Source organism: Sorex fumeus, unplaced genomic scaffold, assembly GCF_029834395.1.
Source record: "Sorex fumeus unplaced genomic scaffold, SorFum_2.1 ptg000171l, whole genome shotgun sequence".
In the NCBI taxonomy this organism is placed as follows: Eukaryota; Metazoa; Chordata; class Mammalia; order Eulipotyphla; family Soricidae; genus Sorex; species Sorex fumeus.
Window position 1 is genome coordinate 6664766 of NW_026606228.1, and position 23428 is coordinate 6688193.

The following is a 23428-nucleotide window of genomic DNA, read 5'->3' on the forward strand; positions in this document are numbered from 1 at the left end:
CACTCCAGCCCCTTAAAGCTAATTTTCAAAACAAATTCTTAAAGATAAATAAATTACAATGAAAGCAAAATATCTTACCATTCTCGCTGCATTTTGCTTAATCCCAAGTAGATCTTGATTTCCTTTTTAGGAGGCAGGCTCTTCTCAACATCAGTTTTTATACGACGTAACAGGAATGGTTTTAAAACCTAAAAGATGAATATTTTTTTAGAAAAAGTACATGAAACATTCAGTGTTATAAACCACACATTTCATTGAAAACACCTAATGTGAAATTTACCTCCTATCATATAATCTGAAAAACATTACTGACACAGGATCCAAATTTCCTCAATAAAAAAGAACCAAGTAATGTCTCATTAAACAACCAGAACAGAATAGGCAAGCTCAATGAGATATTCATGATTTAACTCATAAAATATATTTAAAATTAAGGTAAAATTCTCTACTGACTCTGCACCAAAATAAAAACTTGAAAAATAAGCTGTTGTCATACAAGATTTTTAAACCTTAAAGGAAATCTTAAGTCAGATTATGAATCAGAGTCTCTGAAAGTAAAATAAAAACTCAGAACATCTCAAAATAGGTAAATGTACAAATGAGAAAAATGTGGAGCAGTGTTAAGGAAAATACAGATGAATAGAGGAAAACAATGAAATCATTGTATACCTGAAAGATAGATTCTACCAAAAGAAAATAATACTACTGCCAACTCCAGGTACCTAAAATATATCAGACACTGCACTATGAACTCTACATGGCGTATTAAATTCTTTCAATAAATCTTTGAGGCTCAGGATTGTGGTTAAAATGATAGAACAACACATACTTTGTATATGCAAGGCCTTGCTTTCCATCCCTGGCATTATACGGCCCCCCAAACAGTGATGGGTGTGGTCTCAACAATAAGAAGAAATCAAAAATCAAGGCACAGAGTGATAGTAAAAGGGTTAAAAGCACTTGTTGCATGAAGTCAACCCCACTTTAATTTCTGGCACCACACAGTCCCCCCCCCAAGAAACACCACCTTCTGGCCCTCATATTGAACTACCAGCCTGGTTGGCGTAGAATCACCAGGAGGGTCCAAAAATTTAAAAATAAAATGAAAAACAGTAACTCTTTGAAGAAAATGGGATTATTCCAATTTCAATAACATCACTAAAGTCTCTTTATTAGTAAGTATTGTAAAAATTAATTGAAACCCATATCAAACTGACTACCTTTAATGAGCCTGGACAAGTTCTTAACTTTTCTGAGCTAATGTCACCCCCTTTCTTTCATCCAAATATATAAAAATAACTTCATATTTTTGTATTTCTGATCTATCTATCTATATGTCAAGAATTTTTAATGAAAACTTTTTACGTTCTATTTTCAAAAAGCCTCTTTTTCGCAGGGCTATTGTTACAATCTATGATTGTCCATGTATAGAGTTGATTCACAGCTAACGTTAGTAAACTGTAGCTATTATTATTAGACATGTGTGAGCACTAAAGAAAAGGGAAGAATAAACGAAGACTTCTGCTTTCTGGTTTGTGACTCTTAAACTTGACTAAGTGGGTATTAACAGTTTAAAGTACTTGTGAAACACTTAGGCAGAAAGTTTCTGAGGTAGTGTTATATATAAGTCAAGAGCTAGTAGAAAAATACAGAGAGATACACTTGGAAATTATGTGTTTATAGGTGAAGCAATGTAGGTAGTTTACACGGTGTGAGTGGATTCCTTGGAAAGCATCTATGAAAAAAAAAGTGAAAGACAAATCCCTACAGAACACTAAGTTTTCAAGCACAAACAGAAAAGAAAGGGCCGGGGCTGGAGCAATAGCCCAGCGGGTAGGGCGTTTGCCTTGCATGCGGCCAACCCGGGTTCGATTCCCAGCATCCCCCGAGCACCACCAGGAGTATTTCCTGAGTGCATGAGCCAGGAGTAACTCCTATGCAATGCTGGGTGTAAAGTAAATAAATAAATAAATAAGTAAATAAATAAATAAATAAATAAAAAGAAAGAGCCAGGGAGATGGCTTTTCAAAAGTCTGGAGCACGTGCTTTATATGGTGGAATCCCAGGTTCATTCCCTGGCACTGAGTGGTTTCAAAAAATGAAAATGAAAAAGAAAAGAAAATGCTCTTAAAGTAAACTGACAGGAGCAAAGAGTTAAGAGAAAAATCAAGACAGAATTTATTCTATGTACTATAATTCAACCAGGAACGAGTTTCAAGAAGCTGTGGTAAACAGTGCTAAATATTCTGAAAAGTCAAGACAACTGCCCAAAAGAATACCCAGAACCCAGCAACCAGAACTCATTGAAAACCTCGAAGGGCACATTTTAGCAGAATGGAATAAATAGTAGCCAAAGGTCAATGGTTTTGAGAGTAAACAGATTAGACAGTGTTGTCTAAGAGGACAAACTACTCTTTCAAAAAGCTTAGCTACCAAGGGAAGAAAACAGAGTCACAGCTAGACTGTGTGAGACAGGTATGTGTGCGAGGGTGCAGATATGGGTTTGGATTTATTTAGATATACAGTTCACCATGTTTAACATGTTGAGGGAAGTGTTAATATGAAAGGACAGAAAAACTTCGGTCAACAAAAAGGTTAAATCATAAAGAAATGTCCAACAGCAAAGAAGAATATCCAGAGTTCAAATGGGAAAAATTAGCCACTCTCAGAGGGAAAAAATACTCCTCTTACACTCAGACAATAACACAGATGCAGACACCTTTGGAAAACATGTATCTTTGAAGGAGTTTCCACCTTATGACTTTTATTTTCAGTTTGAAAAAGGAGTACTGTTATCAACTGAGAGCAGAGAGCAGGGTACCTGGAATAGAAATCGTAAGAAGGGAGATTAAGGTCTGAAATAGGTGATATGGAAGATGAAAAAAAAAAGAATGCCTGGTATGCACAAGTTCAATTCCCCTTACTGTGTGTCATGCCTCCGGCACAGCCCAAATGGCCTATTGGCTCCCAGGGCCCCTAGGCTTGAGCAACATAGCATTTCCAGGCTGATTATTATCAACTGCCAGGCCCCCCAAGCATCATTGGGGAAGCCTCTGAAAAAAACAGAAATGGGAAGAAGACTGCCTTATAGTCAAACTGCAATCAGAAGCCATGAAACGCTTGACTCAGGAGTAAATCTGTAGAGATCTGATAGCTCTGTCTCTAGTATGCTCCCCTCATAACCTTCATGCTATTAATTATAACTAAAACTAGCGTTATCACTTTTTCTGAGTGTTGTACTAAAGTAAGTTCATCTTTAGACATGACAACCACTTTATAAAGACTCCTCAATCTCACTTTGACAGGTCAGAAACAACACACACACCACACACAACACAGAGCTCTAAGAGATGACATAACATGGCCCTTCGCTACTGGAAGACCAGAATATGACCGCAAATGAAAGTTTGTGCTCTTCGGCCCAGCCACTCTCCCCAGTTGGAGTGGAAGGAAAGTTGGGAATATACCTTAAAATCCCTATCTCTTCTAGCTACCTCCCATGATCTCAGGTCAGCTAGATAAAATGAATATTCAACCTGTCTTCCACCCTGATCAGATTCTTCTTTGGCTTTTCTCTCTCCCATCACCCAGACTTGAAACCCTGGTTATTTGGGGTGCCTACCCTTCTTCTAGTCACTCACCAACTGCAAATCAATAAATATTTATTGAGCACAGCAAAGTCCTGAAGGAAACCAAAATAAGTAAAATTGGTCATCAAAAACATACAACATCACTTTTTCACAGAGAGATTTCTTTTTCCAAAAAAAAGTAATTGAATAAAAGTGAATAGCCACACAAGTGAAGGATAGTATCAGAAATATCAAATAGAAAAAAAGAAAGCAAAAGGATTCTAAAGAGGGGCCAGATAGATAGTAGGGCAGATAAGGCACTTGCTTTGCACACAGCTGACCTGGGTTCAATCCCTGTCACTGGATATGGTCTCTCCAGCACCACCAGGAAGAATCCCTGAGCACAGAGCCAGGAGAAAGCCCTCAGCAGAGCCAGTAGCCCAACCCCCATAAAAAAAAGATTTTAGGGGCTGGACTGGTAGCACAGCGGGTAGGGCGCTTGCCTTGCACACAGCCGACCTGGGTTCGATTCTCAGCATCCCATATGGTCCCCTGAGCACCGCCAGGAGTAACTCCTGAGTGCAGAGACAGGAGTAACCCCTGTGCATCGCCAGGTGTGACCCAAAAAGCAAAAAAAATATTTTATAGAAAAGCTAGTTTGAAATGTTTATCGAAAGGCAATATATTTGATGAGTTCTGAGAAAATGGAGACTGGAACACGGTTTGATATAAGTATATAGAAGTTAGAGCCCAATAATACTTATTCATTATTATAAAAGAGTTTCATACAATGTTTTAAAAGAAGGAAGGAGGAAGAGAGAGAAGAAATGAAGGGAAGGGAGGCAGGAGCGAGGGGAAGAAGAAGGGAAAATACTTCCAGGGAGAGGCTGAAGATATAGTGCTTTTGCTTCCCAAAAGGAATTTCAGAAATGCCTGCAGGAAGAATCAGTGAAAGTGAGCTAAAAGACAAGCCTACAAGTTCAAAGAGATTCAAGGGTATATATTATCTCTCTCAATATATACTTAAATATACTAAACTTTCTTGTTTGTTGTTACTTACAGCATGAAGTCTTTCCACAAGTTTTTGATCTCCAAGACAATTTTTAGTGTCAAACCAAGAATCAAAGTCCTGTGAAAGGGTAAAAATTCTGCTATAAGTACAATTTTTAAAAATTAAATTTTATATTCTATAAATTTTTATACAACTAATACAATAATAATCTATTTTTGAAAGCACTTTCAAAGATGTGTTAACTGTAATTGCCAATCTTATCTGATTCTGTAAATAAAATACTGGAGCAATTTTTAAAAAATGAACCCCTTTATATAAGGCCTCCCATAAGCAGTTTTTCTTTAGTAGGGTTTTTTAGGCTTCCAGAGACCACAATAGCATTCTATCCAGTTAAGAGGAACAAAAGAATATAAAATCAAAATGACAGAGAGATAGCAGAGCAGATAAGGCACTTGCCTTGCATGCAGCCAATCTGAGTTTGGTCCCCGGCACCATATATGTCCCCACAAGAACCACCAAGAGTGACTCCTGAGCACAGAGTCAGGAGAAATCCCTGAATACATCAAGGTATGAACAACTGCTAAGGCATACAAAATCGAGGCTGAGGAGAGAGCTCAAAAGTCTGGAGAGCATGTCTGGTATGCACAGGTCCCTAGTTCAATCCACATGAGCCCCCAGCACTGATGGGTTAGCCCTGGTGGTCTATAGAGCATCATGGGTGTCATGTGGTACCCAGCACTGACAAAGTAGCCCTAATGGCCCCTAGAAGCTCTGGACTTAAGCAACCAGTTCCAAACATCAAAACCAACAAGGCCATTACCACCAGAGCAGGTACTACCAGGAGTGGCCTTTGAGCATCTAAGTATCTTTGGGGAGGACCCTCAAAATTTATAATATCAAAAGTACCCAATGTTAATGAAAATGTTAATCAAAAATAAAAGCAAAAGATAAGCTATAGAATTCAAGAGATAACTCACCTACATAGTTTTATTATGAGTTGATATCAGAAATGAAGAAAATCAAGCTTGAAAAGCTTTAAATCATTCAATTTGATAGCACAGCAGGTAGGGCATTTGCCTTGCATGCGGCCAACCTGGGTTTGATTCCTCCGTCCCTCTAGTGGAGCCCAGCAAGCTACCGAGAGTTTCTTGTCTGCTCGGCAAAGCCTGGCAAGTTCCTCATGGCATATTCGATATGCCAAAAAACAGTAACAACAAGTCTCACAATGGAGACATTACTGGTGTCCACTCGAGCAAATCGATGAACAATGGGAAGACAGTGCTACACTGATACAGTATAACCTTATGTTAATGATAAAGAATGATATATGGACCAGAGAGATAGTACGGAGATTAAGGAGCTTGCATTGCACACCACTGATCCTGGTTCAATCTCTAGTACTCATACGGCCCTCAATCACAACCAGGAGTGATCCCTGAGTGCAGAGCCAGAAGTACCCCCTTAGTGCCACTGGATGTTTCACTATAGTGAAAAAACTATATAAATGATACATTTACGAAATATGTTTCAAGTCACTCACTGTAATCACTCACCAAACATTAATGGCTAGAATAGTCAGAGACCTTTCCTTTATTATTTTCTTATGACTACACCCAACAGTGCTCAGGGCTTGCTCCAGGCTCTGTGCTCAGGGATAATTCCTGGTGGGGCTCAGGGAATCATAGTGCCAAGGATTAAACTCAGGTCACCACCATGCAAAGTAAGCATCTTACACTTAGTAGTATCTATCTCTCTGGCCCAACAAAGATCTTTTTAAGAACTCCACCTGTCAAACAGGTATTCAGAAATGTTTTCATCTCTTCCAATTTGATAAAAATAAAATGTTGAATGCACTTTCTTTGTGCTCAACATACCTCCTGTTGTATATTGTGGTAGCAAATTGATCTAGGTGACTTAGAAGGTAGGATAATTTCAAATAAAAGAACTGTTGTTTCTCTAAATAACTCAATTTGAAAAATATGTACTTGAAAAAGTTTTGAGAAAAAGAAAACATGGAAAAAGAACTACACATGAAAAAGAACTGTACATTTCCATCTATAGTCTTATGTTTTGAACAGATGCCCAGGAACATGAGAAAATTCTATTTAAGACTCAGAACTTAAAACTTACATCTGCAGAATTAAAGACATCAGGCAATAAGAAGTTGAGTAATGCCCAGAGTTCATGCAGATTATTTTGCAAAGGTGTTCCAGTGAGAAGCAAGCAGTTAGTTGACTTGAACTCACGAACAATCTCTGAAAGCTAGAAAAGTTAATAATCATGTTAGCATTCTTTTACTTATTGGAAATCTCAACATCAGTTCATTATCCAACCAATTCGCCTTCAGAATAAAGTGAGACTTTAAAAATAATTTGCAAAAAAATATTTTTCTATGGAGAATTTTACTAATTAACGTGGCAGAGCAAACAAAATAATCTAGGCACTTCAGTACTTAAAAGAATGCACAGCATACTCATACCTGAGATGTCTACCCCACTCATTAATTAAAAACTAATTATTTAAAATGTTATTTTCCCCCTTTGAGGTTCACATAAACAGCCAGAACTTCTCCATTGAATCCAGACTTGTCACTTTTTGTGCAATAAAGTCTCATTCTCCCCACCACTCATGTTCAAATATATGCCTGCCCAAGTTGCTAACTTGGTCTGATCACACATTTAAGCTATTGAGAGTTCCCTGAAGTCATATATTAACACTCTCAAAAAAGACCACAAAATTTAAGGCATAAAAAATAATACTACCAATAAACAAACATATTTTATAATGGTCTTAAATAAATAATTATTCTCTACCATGCATCCTCTTATCAGGTATTAGTTCCAATCTGAAATTAGTATGATCCACCTGGTGATTTTGCTCCAGTTCTGTCCCTGTTTCTCCCAAAGTAGCCCAGTGATCCAAAGAGAGGTTCATCATAATAATTGAAGCTTTTCCTACTGTTGATGGAGTTGAATGGCAAAAAATATTGATATTTTTCAATGTTAACCACACTCTAATTCGCACAAGTCAGATAATTCCAGAAAATGCTTTTTCTAATCCATATGGGTATACTTTAGGTGGCTCCTCAATTTAAAATAAGTCAGTGCAAATGATATTTGTAACCAAATATCATCAAAATATTAAATACTGCAGCATAGCAAAGTTATCCTGCAACAGGAGATACAGCAAATGAACATCTAATTGTCTTTACATTAAAAGCTGTGCTTGACAATGGAATACTACGCAGCCACCAGGAAAAATGAAGTCATGAAATTTGCTTATAAATGGATGGACTTGGAGAGTATCATGCTAAATGAAATGATGCAGAGGGAGAGGGACAGACATAGACTGATTGCACTCATTTATGGGATATTTTTTTAAAAGTCTGAGACGAATATTCAAAGACAGTAGAAACAAACACCAGGAGGTCTGGTCTATGGTTGGAAGCTTGCCACAAGTGTGTGTGTCGGGGGGGGGGAGGGGCAGTTAGGAAGGATAGAGAAGAAACCACTATGACAATGATAGCTGGAAATGACCACTCTGGATAAGAACTGAGTGCTGAAAGGTGGTAAATGGACATACTTGATAACCTTTCGGTACCTGTATTGCAAACCATAATGCCGAGAAAGAGAAGAAAGAACAAGAGAGAGCGAGAGGCGGGGGAGTGTTTACCATAGAGGCAGGCTGGGAGGGGTTAGGATGAAAATGAGGACATTAGTCATGGGAAATGTATATTGATGTACAAGGGACAGGTATTGTACAAGGGACAGGTATAAATGTACAAGGGACAGGTGTTGGAAATTGTATGACTTAAACCTACTCATGAAAAACTTTGTGACTGTGTATCTCATGCTGATTCATATATATATGTATATATATATAAATTAAATCAATTTGTGCTTGAGAGCCTAAGAGATAACTCAATGGACTGGAGCACATGCTTTGCATGCAGGGTCCCTGTTTGATCCCTGGTACCACATGGCACCCTAAACACTGCTGGAAGCAACCCCTGGGTCCTGAACTGAGAGCAGCCCCAAGTACCACAGGGTGTGTCCCCAAAACAAACCAAAAATAAGGTTTTAATAAAAATATTACAAATTGCCTTACCTTAGATTTTTCATTCTTTATACGGTGAGCCTCATCAATGACTAAGTATCGCCAATGAAACTTTTTGAATACAGATTTTTCTTTAATTACCATCTCATAAGAAGTAACACAAATATCCCACTCTCCAGGCATCATTTCATCACGAATAAAAGAAGCCTGATGCAAAATAAATTTCCATATATGAGAACAAGCTGACAAGATGCTCACCAAATTAAAACACAAACAGAATATTAAAAACACTAAGAGATCCTGGGAATCATTCAGTCTTGTCCATTTAGTGATAGGAAAATTGAGGTTCAAATATGAGCCTTTATGTAGTCAATTATATGGATGACATTATAACATATTCATCTACATAAGAGAAATTTCTTATGAATATGAACAGCATATGACAAGAGTCGACGAACTGGAGAGGTTCATATCACCAGATCAGCAACTTACTCTTCAAACTACAAGAGGTCCAAAAGGCGTAGGCAAAATAACTGCTATCTCTTCCATATTCTCAGCAAAATCTACGTATTACTGTCATGATATTATTCAACAAATTGGAAAAACTCAGTATCATGAGTGATTCCAATATTTTGAAACCTCTGTTCATTTTTTATTAGGAATGAGTCATGCACTTTGTTAAAGAGATTATGAAAGCCCACTCAATTTTTTCAAGTTTTGTGAGCTTCCTAATGTTGATATAAGACCAACAATGTGATTTTTCCCCTTTTTTATTAGTGAAACACCATGAGGTACGGTTATAGACCAACAATGTGATTTTAAGGGGGATTATTCTATTTAGTGCAAGAGGATACTTTCAATGGCAAGACTGTCACTGTCACTGTCCTCCCGTTGTTCATCAATTTGCTTGAGCAGGCCCAGTAACATCTCCATTGTGACAATTGTTACTGTGTTTGGCATATCGAATACGTCACGGGTAGCTTGCCAGGCTTTGGCGTGCAGGTGAGATACTCTCGGTAGCTTGCCGGGCTCTCTGAGAGGGGTGGAGGAATCGAACACAGGTTGGCACGGTCAGCCACGTGCAAGGCAAATGCCCTACCAGCTAGGCTATCGTTCCAGCCCATAACAAGACTATTAAAATATTTTTAAATCTTCATAGGCAGTGACCCATGTAGTAACCAAAATGACAAGAGCATGTTCAATTTGTATGAGCTCAATTCCAGATGTTATGGATCAAAACAAAACATCTAAAGTTAACAGGGAACAGCAAACTCTACATTTAGACAGGACTCTTTACTACTATAAATATTAAATTACAGACCATAAACAAAATTAATTATTCAGTGTGAAGTTTTTATTTCATAAATTCACAGTTAGGCATCAAACACTATAGACTCATACAACAAATATTTATTGAATGCCTATAATTTTAGTCCATGATTTCCTGGTATAAAGCCAAGGAGGGAGGCAAAGAAGGTCCTTGCAAAGACCTGTTACATTCAGGAACTCAGTCATATGAAAAGTCTATTAAGACAGAAGGAAATTCTAGACGTGGTGAACCATGATGTCAGCCTCTTCCATTTTTCCTTCAAACACATTATCATGGTTTGATTTCAAGAAAGTTTAGTGGTTCCTTCTACAGTACTACCAAACACATGCATAATTTTAGTTTAATCTGGCTCTGTTTAGAAGTCTGTATAACTAAGATACTCACTTTGGAAGAACATATATCAGAAATTTGTCTAACTAGGAACTTTGGAATTTGTGAAGATTTAGAGTTAAGTATCTTGTCAGAACACTAAACATCATATAAACCAAAAATTCTCATTCTGTAAGTAGAAAAAACTAAGGACATTGGAGATTCAGTTACTCAGCATCACACATTCAGTAGCAAAGACAGACCTAAAACCAGTTCAGTTCCAAATCTTCTGTCTCTGCAGTGAAAAGGAAGGGATCACAAAATCTTAACTGAGAAACATCTCTCTCTAAACCTCAGGACAATTCAGCATCAAACAGTATCAGGAATAGCTCTCACTTTCCAACTTCATCTACCTACTGAACCTTATATCAAATTCTTTTATTTCTAAAATATTGACTCCATAGGATGTGCACAGAAGGACAGAAAAATAGAAATATGCATTATATCTATTCCTTATGGTCACCAAATATGCCTATAATTATGATCTTGATTTTCCTTATACATACCACCACCAGTCTCTAAGAGCTGAATGCAGTAAATCAATTATTTATCAGTAGTACTTATGGGTTTTCAAAGTTTTGTGCCATAGTTTACAGTAAAATTATATTTTAGGTTACTATCCAATGTACATAAAAATGTTTGAGTGCATGTATGTAGAAAATAAGGACTTGAAAGTTTATCAAAACAATATTTCTATTTGAGGTAATTTTTATTTATACTCCATCTTCTGGGCTGGAGTGATAGCACAGCGGTAGGGCGTTTGCCTTGCACGCAGCCAACATGGCCGACCCGAGTTCGATTCCTCCGCCCCTCTCGGAGAGCCTGGCAAGCTACCGAGAGTATCTCACCTGCACAGCAGAGCCTGGCAAGCTCCCCGTGACGTATTCGATATGCCAAACACAGTAACAACAAAGTCTCCAATGGAGACGTTACTGGGCCCGCTCAAGCAAATCGATGAACAACCTTTACCTTAATATTTCTACCATTATTATAAGAAAACACTTATTTTCTACTCTAACATGCTTTTAAAAATTGCTGTTACCGGGGCTGGAGCAATAGCACAGCGGGAAGGGCATTTGCCTTGCACACGTCCGACCCGGGTTCAATTCCCAGCATCCCATATGGTCCCCCAAGCACTGCCAGGAGTAATTCCTGAGTGCAGAGCCAGGAGTAACCCCTGAGCATTGCTGGGTGTGACTCAAAAAGCAAAAAAAAAAATGCTGTTACCACCTACTAAACTGATTTACTGCATTCAGCTCTTGCCAGCCCTTTCATAAGTAGCAAGTTGAAAAACACTGACTTTGAAGACTGGTTTTCAAGGATAAGTTTAAAAGACACCAGAAGAAAAACAGCCTCTTATGGGGTATAAATGAGGATGTCACAATTTTGATACCTTCAGTGTTTCTTTAAAACTCCAGAGACACTTCATGCAACCCTGGGATTCCGTAGTTTAAAACCAATGGCATATATTTTTTATTTAGAAACTATGAAAACACAAGCCTACATACTTACTTGTCTTTTGTGCATGATATTCAAAAAATTATTTCAGCAAAAAAAATCAATACCAAGTTTTAAAAATACCAAATTTTATTTTAAAAAGTGACACTACATTAAATAATAGCAGAAAGCAGAGTTTTAAGTGGCTAATTTGGTAGTGGAAAATATTAGGCACAGGAAAGAATCAAGCCTACAATTTTAAATTTATGAGTTCAATTATTTTACTATTTAAATTATTTATAAGCTGTATTTAAATAAATTTAAGTAATTTTTCTTCAAGCAAAATGCTAAGAATAAAATTATATAATTCATTATGCAACCATCCTTTTGAGAATCTTTTGATAACCTATCTAAATATGCAAAACAGAATAAATATTTACTCTAAGTTCTCTGGAGGCAAAATAAAGACAAAGTTTAATAAGGTGCTTTTTAAGCTGATTAATCATTTTTATATCCTTGCATAATTCATTGTTTATAGATTAATTCTACAGTCCTAAAAGAACTGTAACCTATTAGGTTGACAAATGGATAATTTTTTTATATTGTTTCAGGGGACATATCTGGCTGTGCTCAACGACTATACCAAACTTGGTGCTTAGAGATTACTCCTGGTGTTCTGTGGTGTTAGGGATTAAACACAGTCCTACTGCATATAAAGCATGCACTCTAACACGTTAAGCTATCTCTTGGACAAATGGCTAATTTGAACAAGAACCCTGAGTTTCTAAAATTGCTCAAGTGGGCCCAGTAACATCTCCATTGTGAGACTTGTTGTTACTGTGTTTGGCATATTGAATACGTCATGGGTAGCATTACCAGAGAATATATGCAAATATGTATTTTGCTATTCAAAGACCAGAACTGCAAGTTCTGTCTTACACATAAACACAAACAAAGGTCTCACTGTACAGACAGAAAAGGTTCCATCAGTGTATGTCTGTATGTACAAACGTGTGTTTACATGTATGTCAACTAGAAGTAAAAAAATTTTAAGCCAGAAAATTTACACATTTTGGAGTTAAACTGCACAAATGACAGCTACTAATAAGATATACTTCTTATCAATTATCAATAAGTCTCTAAATTAAGTTACTTAGATGTTATATTATAGAATTTGTAAGTTAGATTCCTAAAACCAAATGCAGACTGATGATCTAAGTAGGTAATTTATCTATCTCATTAGTGTTGCAAGAACTGAATATGTGAAAAGCATTCACAGCACAACCTATCATAAGCACAACATATTTATTACAGTAGCAGTTGAGTCATCTTTCATGACAAACAGTAGGCAAAGCAACCCCAGAAATGATGTTACTCTTGATTGTATTTTTCAGACCTGTTGTTCACTTACTCTTGTATCCTTGTCTCCGACGAAGCAAATAACACGAAGAGACGGGACCCAGCGTTTAAATTCATTCATCCAATTATGTAAAGTAGATTTTGGCACTAAAACCATGTGAGGTCCAGGAATATTTCGATAATGTTTCAGGTAACCAAGTAAAGCAATTGTTTGTAAAGTTTTTCCAAGACCCTGCATTATCATCATAAGGAAATGAAAATTCATAAATTATATTTAATAAAACATTTTGTTAATAGCATTACCACAAAAGGTAATTGTCAACTATCTTGCTTATAAAAAGTTAAAAGATTTTTAAAGTAAATAAACATCCCAATTTAGTACTTACTATGAACAAGAAACAACCAGAAATTTGCAGTTAGAAAAGTTAAGCGACTTACCATTTAGAAGACTTACTCCTAAAAGAGCAAGGAATCTACTACATACTTTTTTCTACTAACCACAAAATTGTGTGTGAATGTCACAAAGACATACTTACTGTATCAGTCTGCTTGTACCAGCCTTTCACATTTTCCTCAACATTATTAGAGACCAGTTATGAAATTGTCACAACTATCCATATTAAGGGATGTTGTACATTTTATTCCTTTGTATATTTGGGATTTGGGGGTTTGGAGGCCACACTCAGTGGTTCCCAGGGCATGGTACTGGGAGTGACTCCTGGAGATGCTCAATGGACCATGTAGTAATGGAGACTAAACACAGATCAGTGGCATGCACCAGCATTTTGTGGCTCCTGTACTTAAAACTCATACCCTTGAAGATCTATGGAACCATGAAAGCACAAAACATAAAAGAACTTTGAAGCCAGAAGGAATATTAAATTTGGAAACAACTCAAGTGCCCTAGAACAGATGACTGGTTAAAGAAACTCTGATACATGTACACAATGGAATACTATGCAGCTGTCAGAAGAGATGTAGTCATGAACTTTGCTTATAAATGGATAGACATGGACCTCATGGTGTTTCACGAATAAAAATTTAAAAAAATAAATGGATAGACATGGAGGGTATCATGCTAAGTGAAATGAGTCAGAAAGAGAGGGACAGACAGAGAAGGACTGCACTCATTTGTGGAGTATAAAACAACATAACATGAGGCTGACACCTAAGGATAGTAGATACAAAGGACAGGTAGATTGCTCCATAGCTGGAAGCCTGCCTCATGAGCAAAGGGGAGAAGGCAGCTGAAATAGAGAAAGGATGACTTTTAAAAATGATGATTTGAGGAACCGTTCGGGATGGGAGATGTGTGCAGAAAGTAGATAAAGGACCAAATATGATAACCTCTCAGTGTCTGTATTGCAAATCATAATGCCCAAAAGCAGAGAGAGAGAGTATGGGGAATATTGTCTGCCATGGAGGCAGGGGGAGGGTGGGAAAGGGGGCTAGGGAAGTTATACCGGAGATATTGTGGTGGGGAATGTGCACTGGTGGAGAGATGAGTGTTTGATCATTGTTTGATTGTAACCCAAACATGAAAGCTTGTAACTCTCACAGTGATTCAATAAAATGTCTTTAAAAAGAAAGAATATTAAGAGATCATGTAGAACTTTTAAATAACTAGGTTCAAGGGCAGGGAAACTGCTCCAAGGGCAGAAGTGCATGTCTGGCATGTGCAAAGTGCTGAATTTGATCCAAATCACTGCTTAATCTCTCCCCCAGACACCTCCAGATGAGGCAGCAGTGCTCTCCAGCATTGCTGGGCCTGAGTATCATCTTATTAGTTGGCCCAAACATTAGACTACTCCAGGTATCACCAGAAGTGGTCCCCAGAGTCCTCTGAGCATTTCTTGGGAGATTCCTCCCCAAATAATACATTGAACGCCCATAAAACCCACAGTATAACTCATGGAAAAAGGGGAAATTCCCTATACTTTACAGTCCATTAAAACAGTTTCTGGATTTATCTCTATACATTGTTTCCTTTTATAAACTCAAGCTACTTTTTTTTGCATTGTTTCCTGTTATAAATTTAAAAGCTACTTTTACAGAAAGGTTTACCTAATCTGAGATTTCACTAAGATTTCATTGTTTCCTTTTATGAACTTGAGCTACTTCTTTGCATTGTTTCCTTTTATAAACTTAAAAGCTACTTTTACAGAAAGGTTTACCTAATCTGAGATTGCACTGAATGAGATGGACTTTATGAATGCATTAAAATCTTAAAATGTTTATACCGCTTAATCAGGCAATTCCACTTCTATAAATCCTATGGAAATAATCTGAGCTGCCAGAGAATTTAAATTACAAGGGATTTTTAACATGGTATTATTAGCACTACCCATCAACCAACCCAAGTAACCAGCGATAAGGGAGGAGATATATAAAACCATGGCACCTTCCTAGAATTATTATGTAGCAATTATTTTTACAGAAATATTTTATGTGGAAAATATGTACAGATATGAAAAATCAAAATACCTTATTATACACAGGATATAATATTAACTATTCAAAATAAATACATTAAGAACAAAAACACTAAAAGAGAAATATGCCAAAATATTAACTGTGGTTATTTCTAGGCAACAAAGTTCTAATTTACTATTAATTTCTTCTCAAACCATTTCAAATTTTCTAGTGTCCTAATTTTTCCCTTTTTCAATAATTAATAAATATCTGGTACCACTATAAATTCAACATGTCTTATTTGAAAAGTCTGTAATCCAGAGGAGTTTGTGAAAAACAATCTTGTACCTTCTGTTATTCAATTAGCCAAATTCCTCAACCATCTGACTTGCTGTAGTACCCAACTCAGAACATTAAATGTAAGAAGCTACAGACTCTTGAGTTAAAGTATTTCCTGCCATATACGTAACAGTTGCTCAAACAAGTATGCCTACATACGGATTAAAGTCACATAAATTACAGAATAATCTGGTCATACAGACTAGAATTCTCATAGCCCTATCAATACCATTTTATGCATTTGGTTTTAAAATACCAATCTAAGCCTTCATCTATTCTTCTGATCTAATAAGCATCTCAAATGGTCTTATATTTGCTTTGTTCATTTTGTTAACATGCCATCATTCCTTACCTGATTTCCTGATCCCCACAAGGAATTCTAAACCCTCCCTTAAACTGTGGGGAGTTGTGTTAAATGAATGTGAGGGGTCACAAAATTTCATCTTAAAATAATTTCTTTATGACGTATTATCAATGTTTTATTTGTATAACTATTGTACACATTATATGCCTGAAGTCACTTAAAAATTTCTCAGGGAGGGGCCAGAGGGGTTATACAGCTTGGAAGACGCTTGCCTTGCATGCGGCCAAACCTGGGTTCAATATCTGGCATCCCAGATGGTCTTCTGAGCACCATCAGGAGTAAGTTCTGAGTGCAGAGCCAGGAATAACCTCCAAGCATTCCCAGGTGTGACACAAAAACAAAAACAAAAAAAATTCTCAGAAAAAAATGAATAACAAGTTTTAAAAGCTTAAGAAGCTCCCCTCTACAGTATCAAGATTGCTTTTAACAGTTCATTCTTTTTTTCCATTGATTTTCAACCTTTATACACTTGTGAGTGAAGAAAAAAAGAGAAATATTTCACAGACTACTAAAGCAATTTTTTAAAAATCATTTAAGGGGCTGGAGCAATAGCACAGCGGGTAGGGTGTTTGCCTTGCACGCAGCCGACCTAGGTTCGATTTCCAGCATCCCATATGGTCCCCTGAGCACCGCCAAGAGTAATTCCTGAGCGCATGAACCAGGTGTAACTCCTGTGCTTTGCAGGGTGTGACCCAAAAAGCAAAAAAAAATCATTTAAAATAATATATTGTCCTGATATCAAGTCTAATATTACAAAATGTGAATTTTATCCAGGTATATCACATGTTTAGTAGCTATAACTTTTTCAGAAATTTCTATGGACCTGCATCTGTCAGCAAATTTGTACCTGAAAGCCATTGTCTTAACCTTCACACTGTCTTCTTTTAAATCTCTGGGCTAGAGCAATAGCACAGTGGTAGGGCATTTGCCTTGCACGCAGCCAACATGGCCGACCCGAGTTTGATTCCTCCGCCCCTCTCGGAGAGCCCGGCAAGCTACCAAGAGTATCTCGCCCGCACGGCAGAGCCTGGCAAGCTCCCCGTGACGTATTCGATATGCCAAACACAGTAACAACAAAGTCTCCAATGGAGACATTACTGGGCCCGCTCGAGCAAATCGATGATCAACGGGAGGGCCTTTTTCTTTTTCTGATTTAATACTTTTTGAGATTTCGTATTTATTCATGATATACATACTCATTTATTGTTTGGTTTATTCATTCACTCATTTAGTTATTGCTTTATAGACCCTCACTTCATTCTTAAACAGATTTCAGGTAGCCTACAATGAAAAGATATTTCAAGTTGCCTACATGGAAACATAAATATAAATCAATAGTAAAATAAAAGTCAAGAGCTACTAAGGAAAGTAAGAGTAGAAGATAAAAACAGAAAAAGTCAAAGAATGAAACAGAGAAACCATTAAGTTATGGCACAGATCTTTCATTTTTGGAGCTAAACTTTCTAGACAGCAAAGTGGGGAAAAAAGTATAGGCTTTTGTAACATTTGAAAAAAAATCTCAAAAAAAGTGTGGTCTGTGAAAATATGTTTTTGATGTTAAAGAAATAACTCTACACTTTACCATTGGCCCTCAAGCCCCAGGAGAAGCAGTACTTAAAATTTATATTAAAATCGGAACTGGAGAGATAGTACAGCAAGTAAGGCATTCCAGGTTCAATCACCAGCATCCCATATGATGCCTGAGGCATTGTCAGAAGTAATTCCTATGTACAGAGTCAAAAGTAACCCCGAGCATCACCAGGTGTGATCCAAAAACCAAGAATAAAATTATATTAATACTGATAATTGGGATTGTGTTCCTGGTGACCAACTCCTTACCATTTCATCAGCCAAAATACCATTGACTCCATTTTCATACAAAGAGATCAACCAGTTCAGTCCTCTAATTTGATAATCTCTTAGTGGTCCTCCTGTCACATCTGAAGGGAAAAAAACATACTTTTGTTAACACAATCAATTAATATTTTCTAAAACCAGAAACCCTGAGATATAGCACAGGGTAAAGGTGCATGCCTGAAATGCAGCCCACCACGGACTGGCATTGCAAGGTGCAACCTTGGAGGTCCCGAACACTGAGAAATCTCACTGAACCAATGGTCAGTTGGCCAAAAATAGTCAGATGGGCTCTTTGTCCTCACTCCTTGGGAGACCCAAAAACAAAATTCTAAAACAAAAACGAAAAATAATGTCAAGCAGCGTTATGAAGTACTTACAGGAAGGTGACACCTCAAATCTAACACAAACATTTGCTGTTTTCCGACACTCTGAAAGTAGTTCTTCATCTTCTTCTTGTTCTGTGCGTCTGTGGCGGTAGCTAAAATGAAAAAACGGGGAGGAAAATTCACCATTAACATAACTGAGGGCAAGGGGTTGACATTGGCACCCACCACCACCATCTCTCCCACTCACAGTTAAAATCCCACATGTAACTTAGTGTCAATCCTTCATACATACATAGATTATGTATAGAGGATAGAACCCTGACATGCGTGGTTGATTGAATCCCTGATCATGGAACCTGCAAATAGGAAATAATCAGTGTTTAATGGGCCCACATGAATTCCAATCTGGTGAGACAACCAATCAACGCACACACTTAATTCAATCCCTGAATGCAGAACCTGTGGTTTATTTGTTAGTTTTTGTTTTGGAGCCACACCCAGCTGTGCTCTGGGCTCACTCTTGGTTCTGTATTCAGGGAAGCACTCCTGGCAATCTCTGGCGACCAGAGAGGGTGCCAGGGATAGAACCTGGGTCAGCCACGTGCAAAGCAAGCATCTTACCCCATTGTACTGTGTCTCCGGCCCCAGAAGCTGTGGTTTTAAAAAAATTTCATGCATAAGTGAATTCGCAGTTCAAACCTGTATTATTCAAGGATCAACTGTATCTTAACATGCAACAAAAACGCTAAGGTGATCCGTTAAGTCTGCATACCTTGCTAGTATGGTTTCTGGAAAAAACAGCTAGCAAGAGGATTTATTATAAGTTGGTAGAAGTCGCCTACGTTTGTTTGGAACTCGGAGCTCCCAAGAAACTCTCTGGAAGCTGAGAGATGCCACCAGCAATTCTCAGCCAATCAATCGGCAGTTGAATACAAGGGCCTGAGGACGGAATGCCGCTTGGGCCCTGCAGTGCCTGCCAGATACACACAGGTCATTCAGAATATGCTGGGAGGGGTCCAGGGCAGCACTGGAAGAAACTCTAGGAACAATGTGGGTGCTGAGAATAGAACCTGGGTTGGGCTCATGTACTCTAACCACTGTACTCTGGCCCCAGTCCTTTTTTATAGGAGCCACTCAGTGCTGGGGTATAAAGTTCAGAGGCCACTCCTTTTTGATGAGTTCTCTACCTTATTTTCCTGTTGGGCTCAGTATTGCCACCAACAAGACCAGACAGGCCACCAAGGCTACACCGGGCTTGCTGCAACGGTAGGGCTGGAAGGATCATGCACAGTACAAAGGATCAGAAGTCCCTACCACTTAAGTCTTATTTATCCCTGGCCCAAACCAGCCTACATTTTGTTTAAAGCTTTGACTTATTAGTGAGGACCAACTAGAATCTATGCCTTTAAGCCATATTTACATCGATCAATAAACTTGCTTTTTAATATAAAATTATACTGAATACATGACACTGACACTGTCCTCCCGTTGTTTATCGATTTGCTTGAGCAGGCCCAGTAACGTCTCCATTTTTATGAGACTTGTTGTTACTGTGTTTGGCATATTGAATACGTCACGGGTAGCTTGCCAGGCTTTGGCGTGCAGGCTAGATACTCTCGGTAGCTTGCTTGGCTCTCTGAGAGGAGCAGAGGAATCGAACCCGGCTCGGCCGAGCTGGCTGCACGCAAGGCAAACGCCCTACTGCTGTGCTATCACTCCAGCCCTGAATACCTACGAAAGGAATATGAGGAGAAGGAGGAATATAACAGGGTGGAGAGGTAAAATAAAGCAGAGAGATGCCAACTTACTCTCCAATAGAAACCATGCTCTGCTTGTCATCTTTCTTTACTCGCGGGCGTCCCAATTTCATGTTTAGAGGAGATGTTGGAGACTTCTGTGCTGAAGGTTGAATGAAATGTGCAAAAAGTTCTGTCTGTTTCAGTAGAAATTCAAATCTCTTTGCTCGGTCTGCTTTCTATTTTACAAAACAGAAAAGGTAATTATTTTCATTTTTCAATCCTTCGAAATTGTTTAGCACACCTATATTAAACTTATTTGTATACTATATTCTAAACACTTTAAACAAAGGATCCCACTTAACACACATCTATAAGGCAGGTACTATTATTTACCCTATTTTCAGCTGAAAAGAGGTTCAGAGACAGTAACTTTCCCAAACTCCCATGACCAGTAAAGTAACAGGAAAATAGTATTTTTCAATAATTTAAGTAGAAACCAAATGATCTAACTCAGTAAATATCCTAATGAGAAGCACCAAGTTTAAAAAGTCAAGTCAAAATGCATATCCTGTTTCAACCATAATGATGTTATTTCCCTAAATAATTAAAATTCAAGCATCATATACATTATGTAATACAAATAGAATTAAAATTCAAGCATCATAATACATTATATAACTCAAATACAGTAATGTGAATTATTAACCATGATATATATGTGTGTGTGAATATACACCATAAACAACTCATAAGAATCTTCAAGCTCAGTCTGGAAATAAATAAAATCTTAGTATACAGTGTCATCTTTCAAAATATTTTTCAAGACATGGTACAATAAGGTAATAAACATTTCCCTTTTCAATTGCAATGATCTTGAAATTTTTTTTATGCTAACAGTATAGTTTCTCCTGAAACAGAACAATGGAAAATAGCATAACACACACATATACATAGATATACAAGTAAGTGACATGATGACTATATGAACTATTACAAGTTCATATGTATTAAATTCCTCAACATATAGTAAAAGATCATAATATCCGTAGCATATAAAGGAAATACATTTTTCTACTAAAAATTGTTCTTCAAAAGTCTTAAAGTAAAAAGTCTTAAAATAGCAAGAAATATATACATTATTCTAGACAAAGAGAAAAATAAAGATGGTTTTTCATTCTCATTTTCTGACCACAGGGTAGAGAATATCTAATTACTAATGAAGGATGCATAATTAATAACACCAGAAACTTAGAGGAGCTCATTAACATAAATAGAATTAGAGAAATATATTCAAGCCAACAGCTGGAAGGAAGCCAAAACCTTTCCATTTTATGTTGTCTTCACTGGAATGTTGTCTTTAGAGTTGTTGAAACATTAACTGTCTACATTAGACATGGCCTTAAACATGAAGGCATGGAGTTTTGTGAAACTGCTAGAAAGAACCAAAATATGCATATATCTACTTATTTTTATAACATCATTGCAAAAAAATGACCCCACAACCAGTTAACTTCCAGCAACCTGTTAACTTCCTTTTTAAGTTAACCAATTCGACTAGTTTTGAAAGATAGCAGAGCATTAGTCTCGTTAAAGCTGAAATGCAGGTTTTAGTAACTAATAATTAAAACTATTAAATATACAACAAAACAGTATTTGGGTACAACTGAGAATATACTGCTTATATCTGTAATATTTTCATGCACTAGGATAAACAGTCTTCCCTTAAAAATTTACTGCATTACATGCTTCATAATATGTAGTATTCATTCATATAACAAAAACAAGGAGAGCGGAAGAAAAATAAATTACTCTGACTTTGTGACCTCTTTGTCTCATCCATACTGAGAGTACCAATGATACCTTAATTTAATGGATAAAATATTTCGAGCATCAAACACCTTATTATGAAAGAAATAACACAGAGCAAAGGTGAAGGGATGTCTGGTCTGAGCAATTCCATATATTTCTCCTAAACCTTTTCCTCATCTGAAAATGAGACTCATTTGTTCAACAAAAATCCATTATTAATGAATCATAGATTAAATTATTTTCCAACTCTAAAATCTGATTCTGTATTCATTATCTATACACATGTAATTTTTCATCTTTCACATCTCTGCTATAAAAACGAGCTATAGAGGTCACTATCCTACCCCAAGAATATATTTACCATTTTCTCTTCATATTCTGGGTCCATTTCCTTTTCAGACTTAGAAGTTTTAGCAGCAAGTTTGAGTTGAAACAGAGAAACGTTTTTCTAGAATTTCAAAGAAAATAAATCACCAAATTGCAAAGCAAGGCCTTAACATTCTCACTTGAAAGGAGTAAAAATTAATTAAATTCTAAATAAATAAATCAACACGGGCCATGCATGGACCGATGATGAGAGCAAGTCATGAAGCAGCGCTTATAATTAATCCAGTCTGTGCACCTGAGGTCCAATAAAAAATCCAAAGAATATGAAAAGCCAGAGAAATGGCATTAATTAAAAAACAATATTTGAAACAGTGCACCTTTCCACCAATATTTTTTATTTTAAGGAAAAAGAAAGGATATAACTATTGAATAGATTTTAAAATCCAAAGTACACTAATATTATCAACCACAAACCAAATAAGTTAAGTAAATATTCATTCTCAGAAACACTCCTTTATGTAATGGAAATAAGCCAGACTTTCAGAAGAAAAGATTGTGGTTTCTGTTCCTAAAAAGACATTACTTTTTAAATTGTTTTCATAGCATAACAGGACCATTTAAACTTTTTAATTCAATGCAATGGGATCATTTATATTTAAAATAATGAAATAGTACATTTCAACATTTTGACTTATGGTCATTTTTTCCAACTGGAAAGAAAAATTATTTTATACAATTTATATTGCAAAAATTCCGTAGCAGTATTTTCTCAGAACCTTTGATATTATAGTCTATAATTTAGTAAAAATTAACATCAATCACCTACTTAAAAACAATAAAATTGGACTAGAGCTATAGTACAGCAGGTAGGGCATTTTCATTGCACAGAACCAACCTAGGTTTGATCCCTGGCAGTCAATAAAGTGGTCCCATGAACCTGCCAGGAGGGATCTCTGAATGCAGTGCCAGGAACAAGCCCCGAGTACTGCCGGGTACAGCAAAAAAAGGCATTGAAATTATCCGGTGAGGATTCGTATACATCTAGGCAATATAAAGCCACGTTTGTATTTGCAGACACAAATAGATAAAATTCACCTTCTTCTTTACATGAAATCAAAAAGGA

General features: G+C 36.9%; 1 protein-coding gene across 6 annotated transcripts in view; it reads right to left on the bottom strand.

Annotated features, from left to right (window-relative positions):
• The window catches only part of SMARCA1 (SWI/SNF related, matrix associated, actin dependent regulator of chromatin, subfamily a, member 1), a 103490-nt gene that overhangs the window by 74373 nt on the left and 5689 nt on the right, over positions 1–23428 (bottom strand). For 5 of the 6 annotated variants that reach the window (XM_056107735.1, XM_056107734.1, XM_056107738.1 and 2 more), the window contains exons 2-10: positions 22340–22426; positions 20239–20405; positions 18482–18582; positions 18087–18187; positions 13185–13364; positions 8689–8844; positions 6712–6843; positions 4630–4698; positions 79–188 (exon numbers count right to left, since the gene is read on the bottom strand). In XM_056107735.1, coding sequence (XP_055963710.1) covers positions 79–188; positions 4630–4698; positions 6712–6843; positions 8689–8844; positions 13185–13364; positions 18087–18187; positions 18482–18582; positions 20239–20405; positions 22340–22426 — 1103 coding nt within the window. The remainder of the gene's footprint in view (positions 1–78; positions 189–4629; positions 4699–6711; positions 6844–8688; positions 8845–13184; positions 13365–18086; positions 18188–18481; positions 18583–20238; positions 20406–22339; positions 22427–23428) is intronic. The other variant, XM_056107739.1, reaches the window with a different exon arrangement.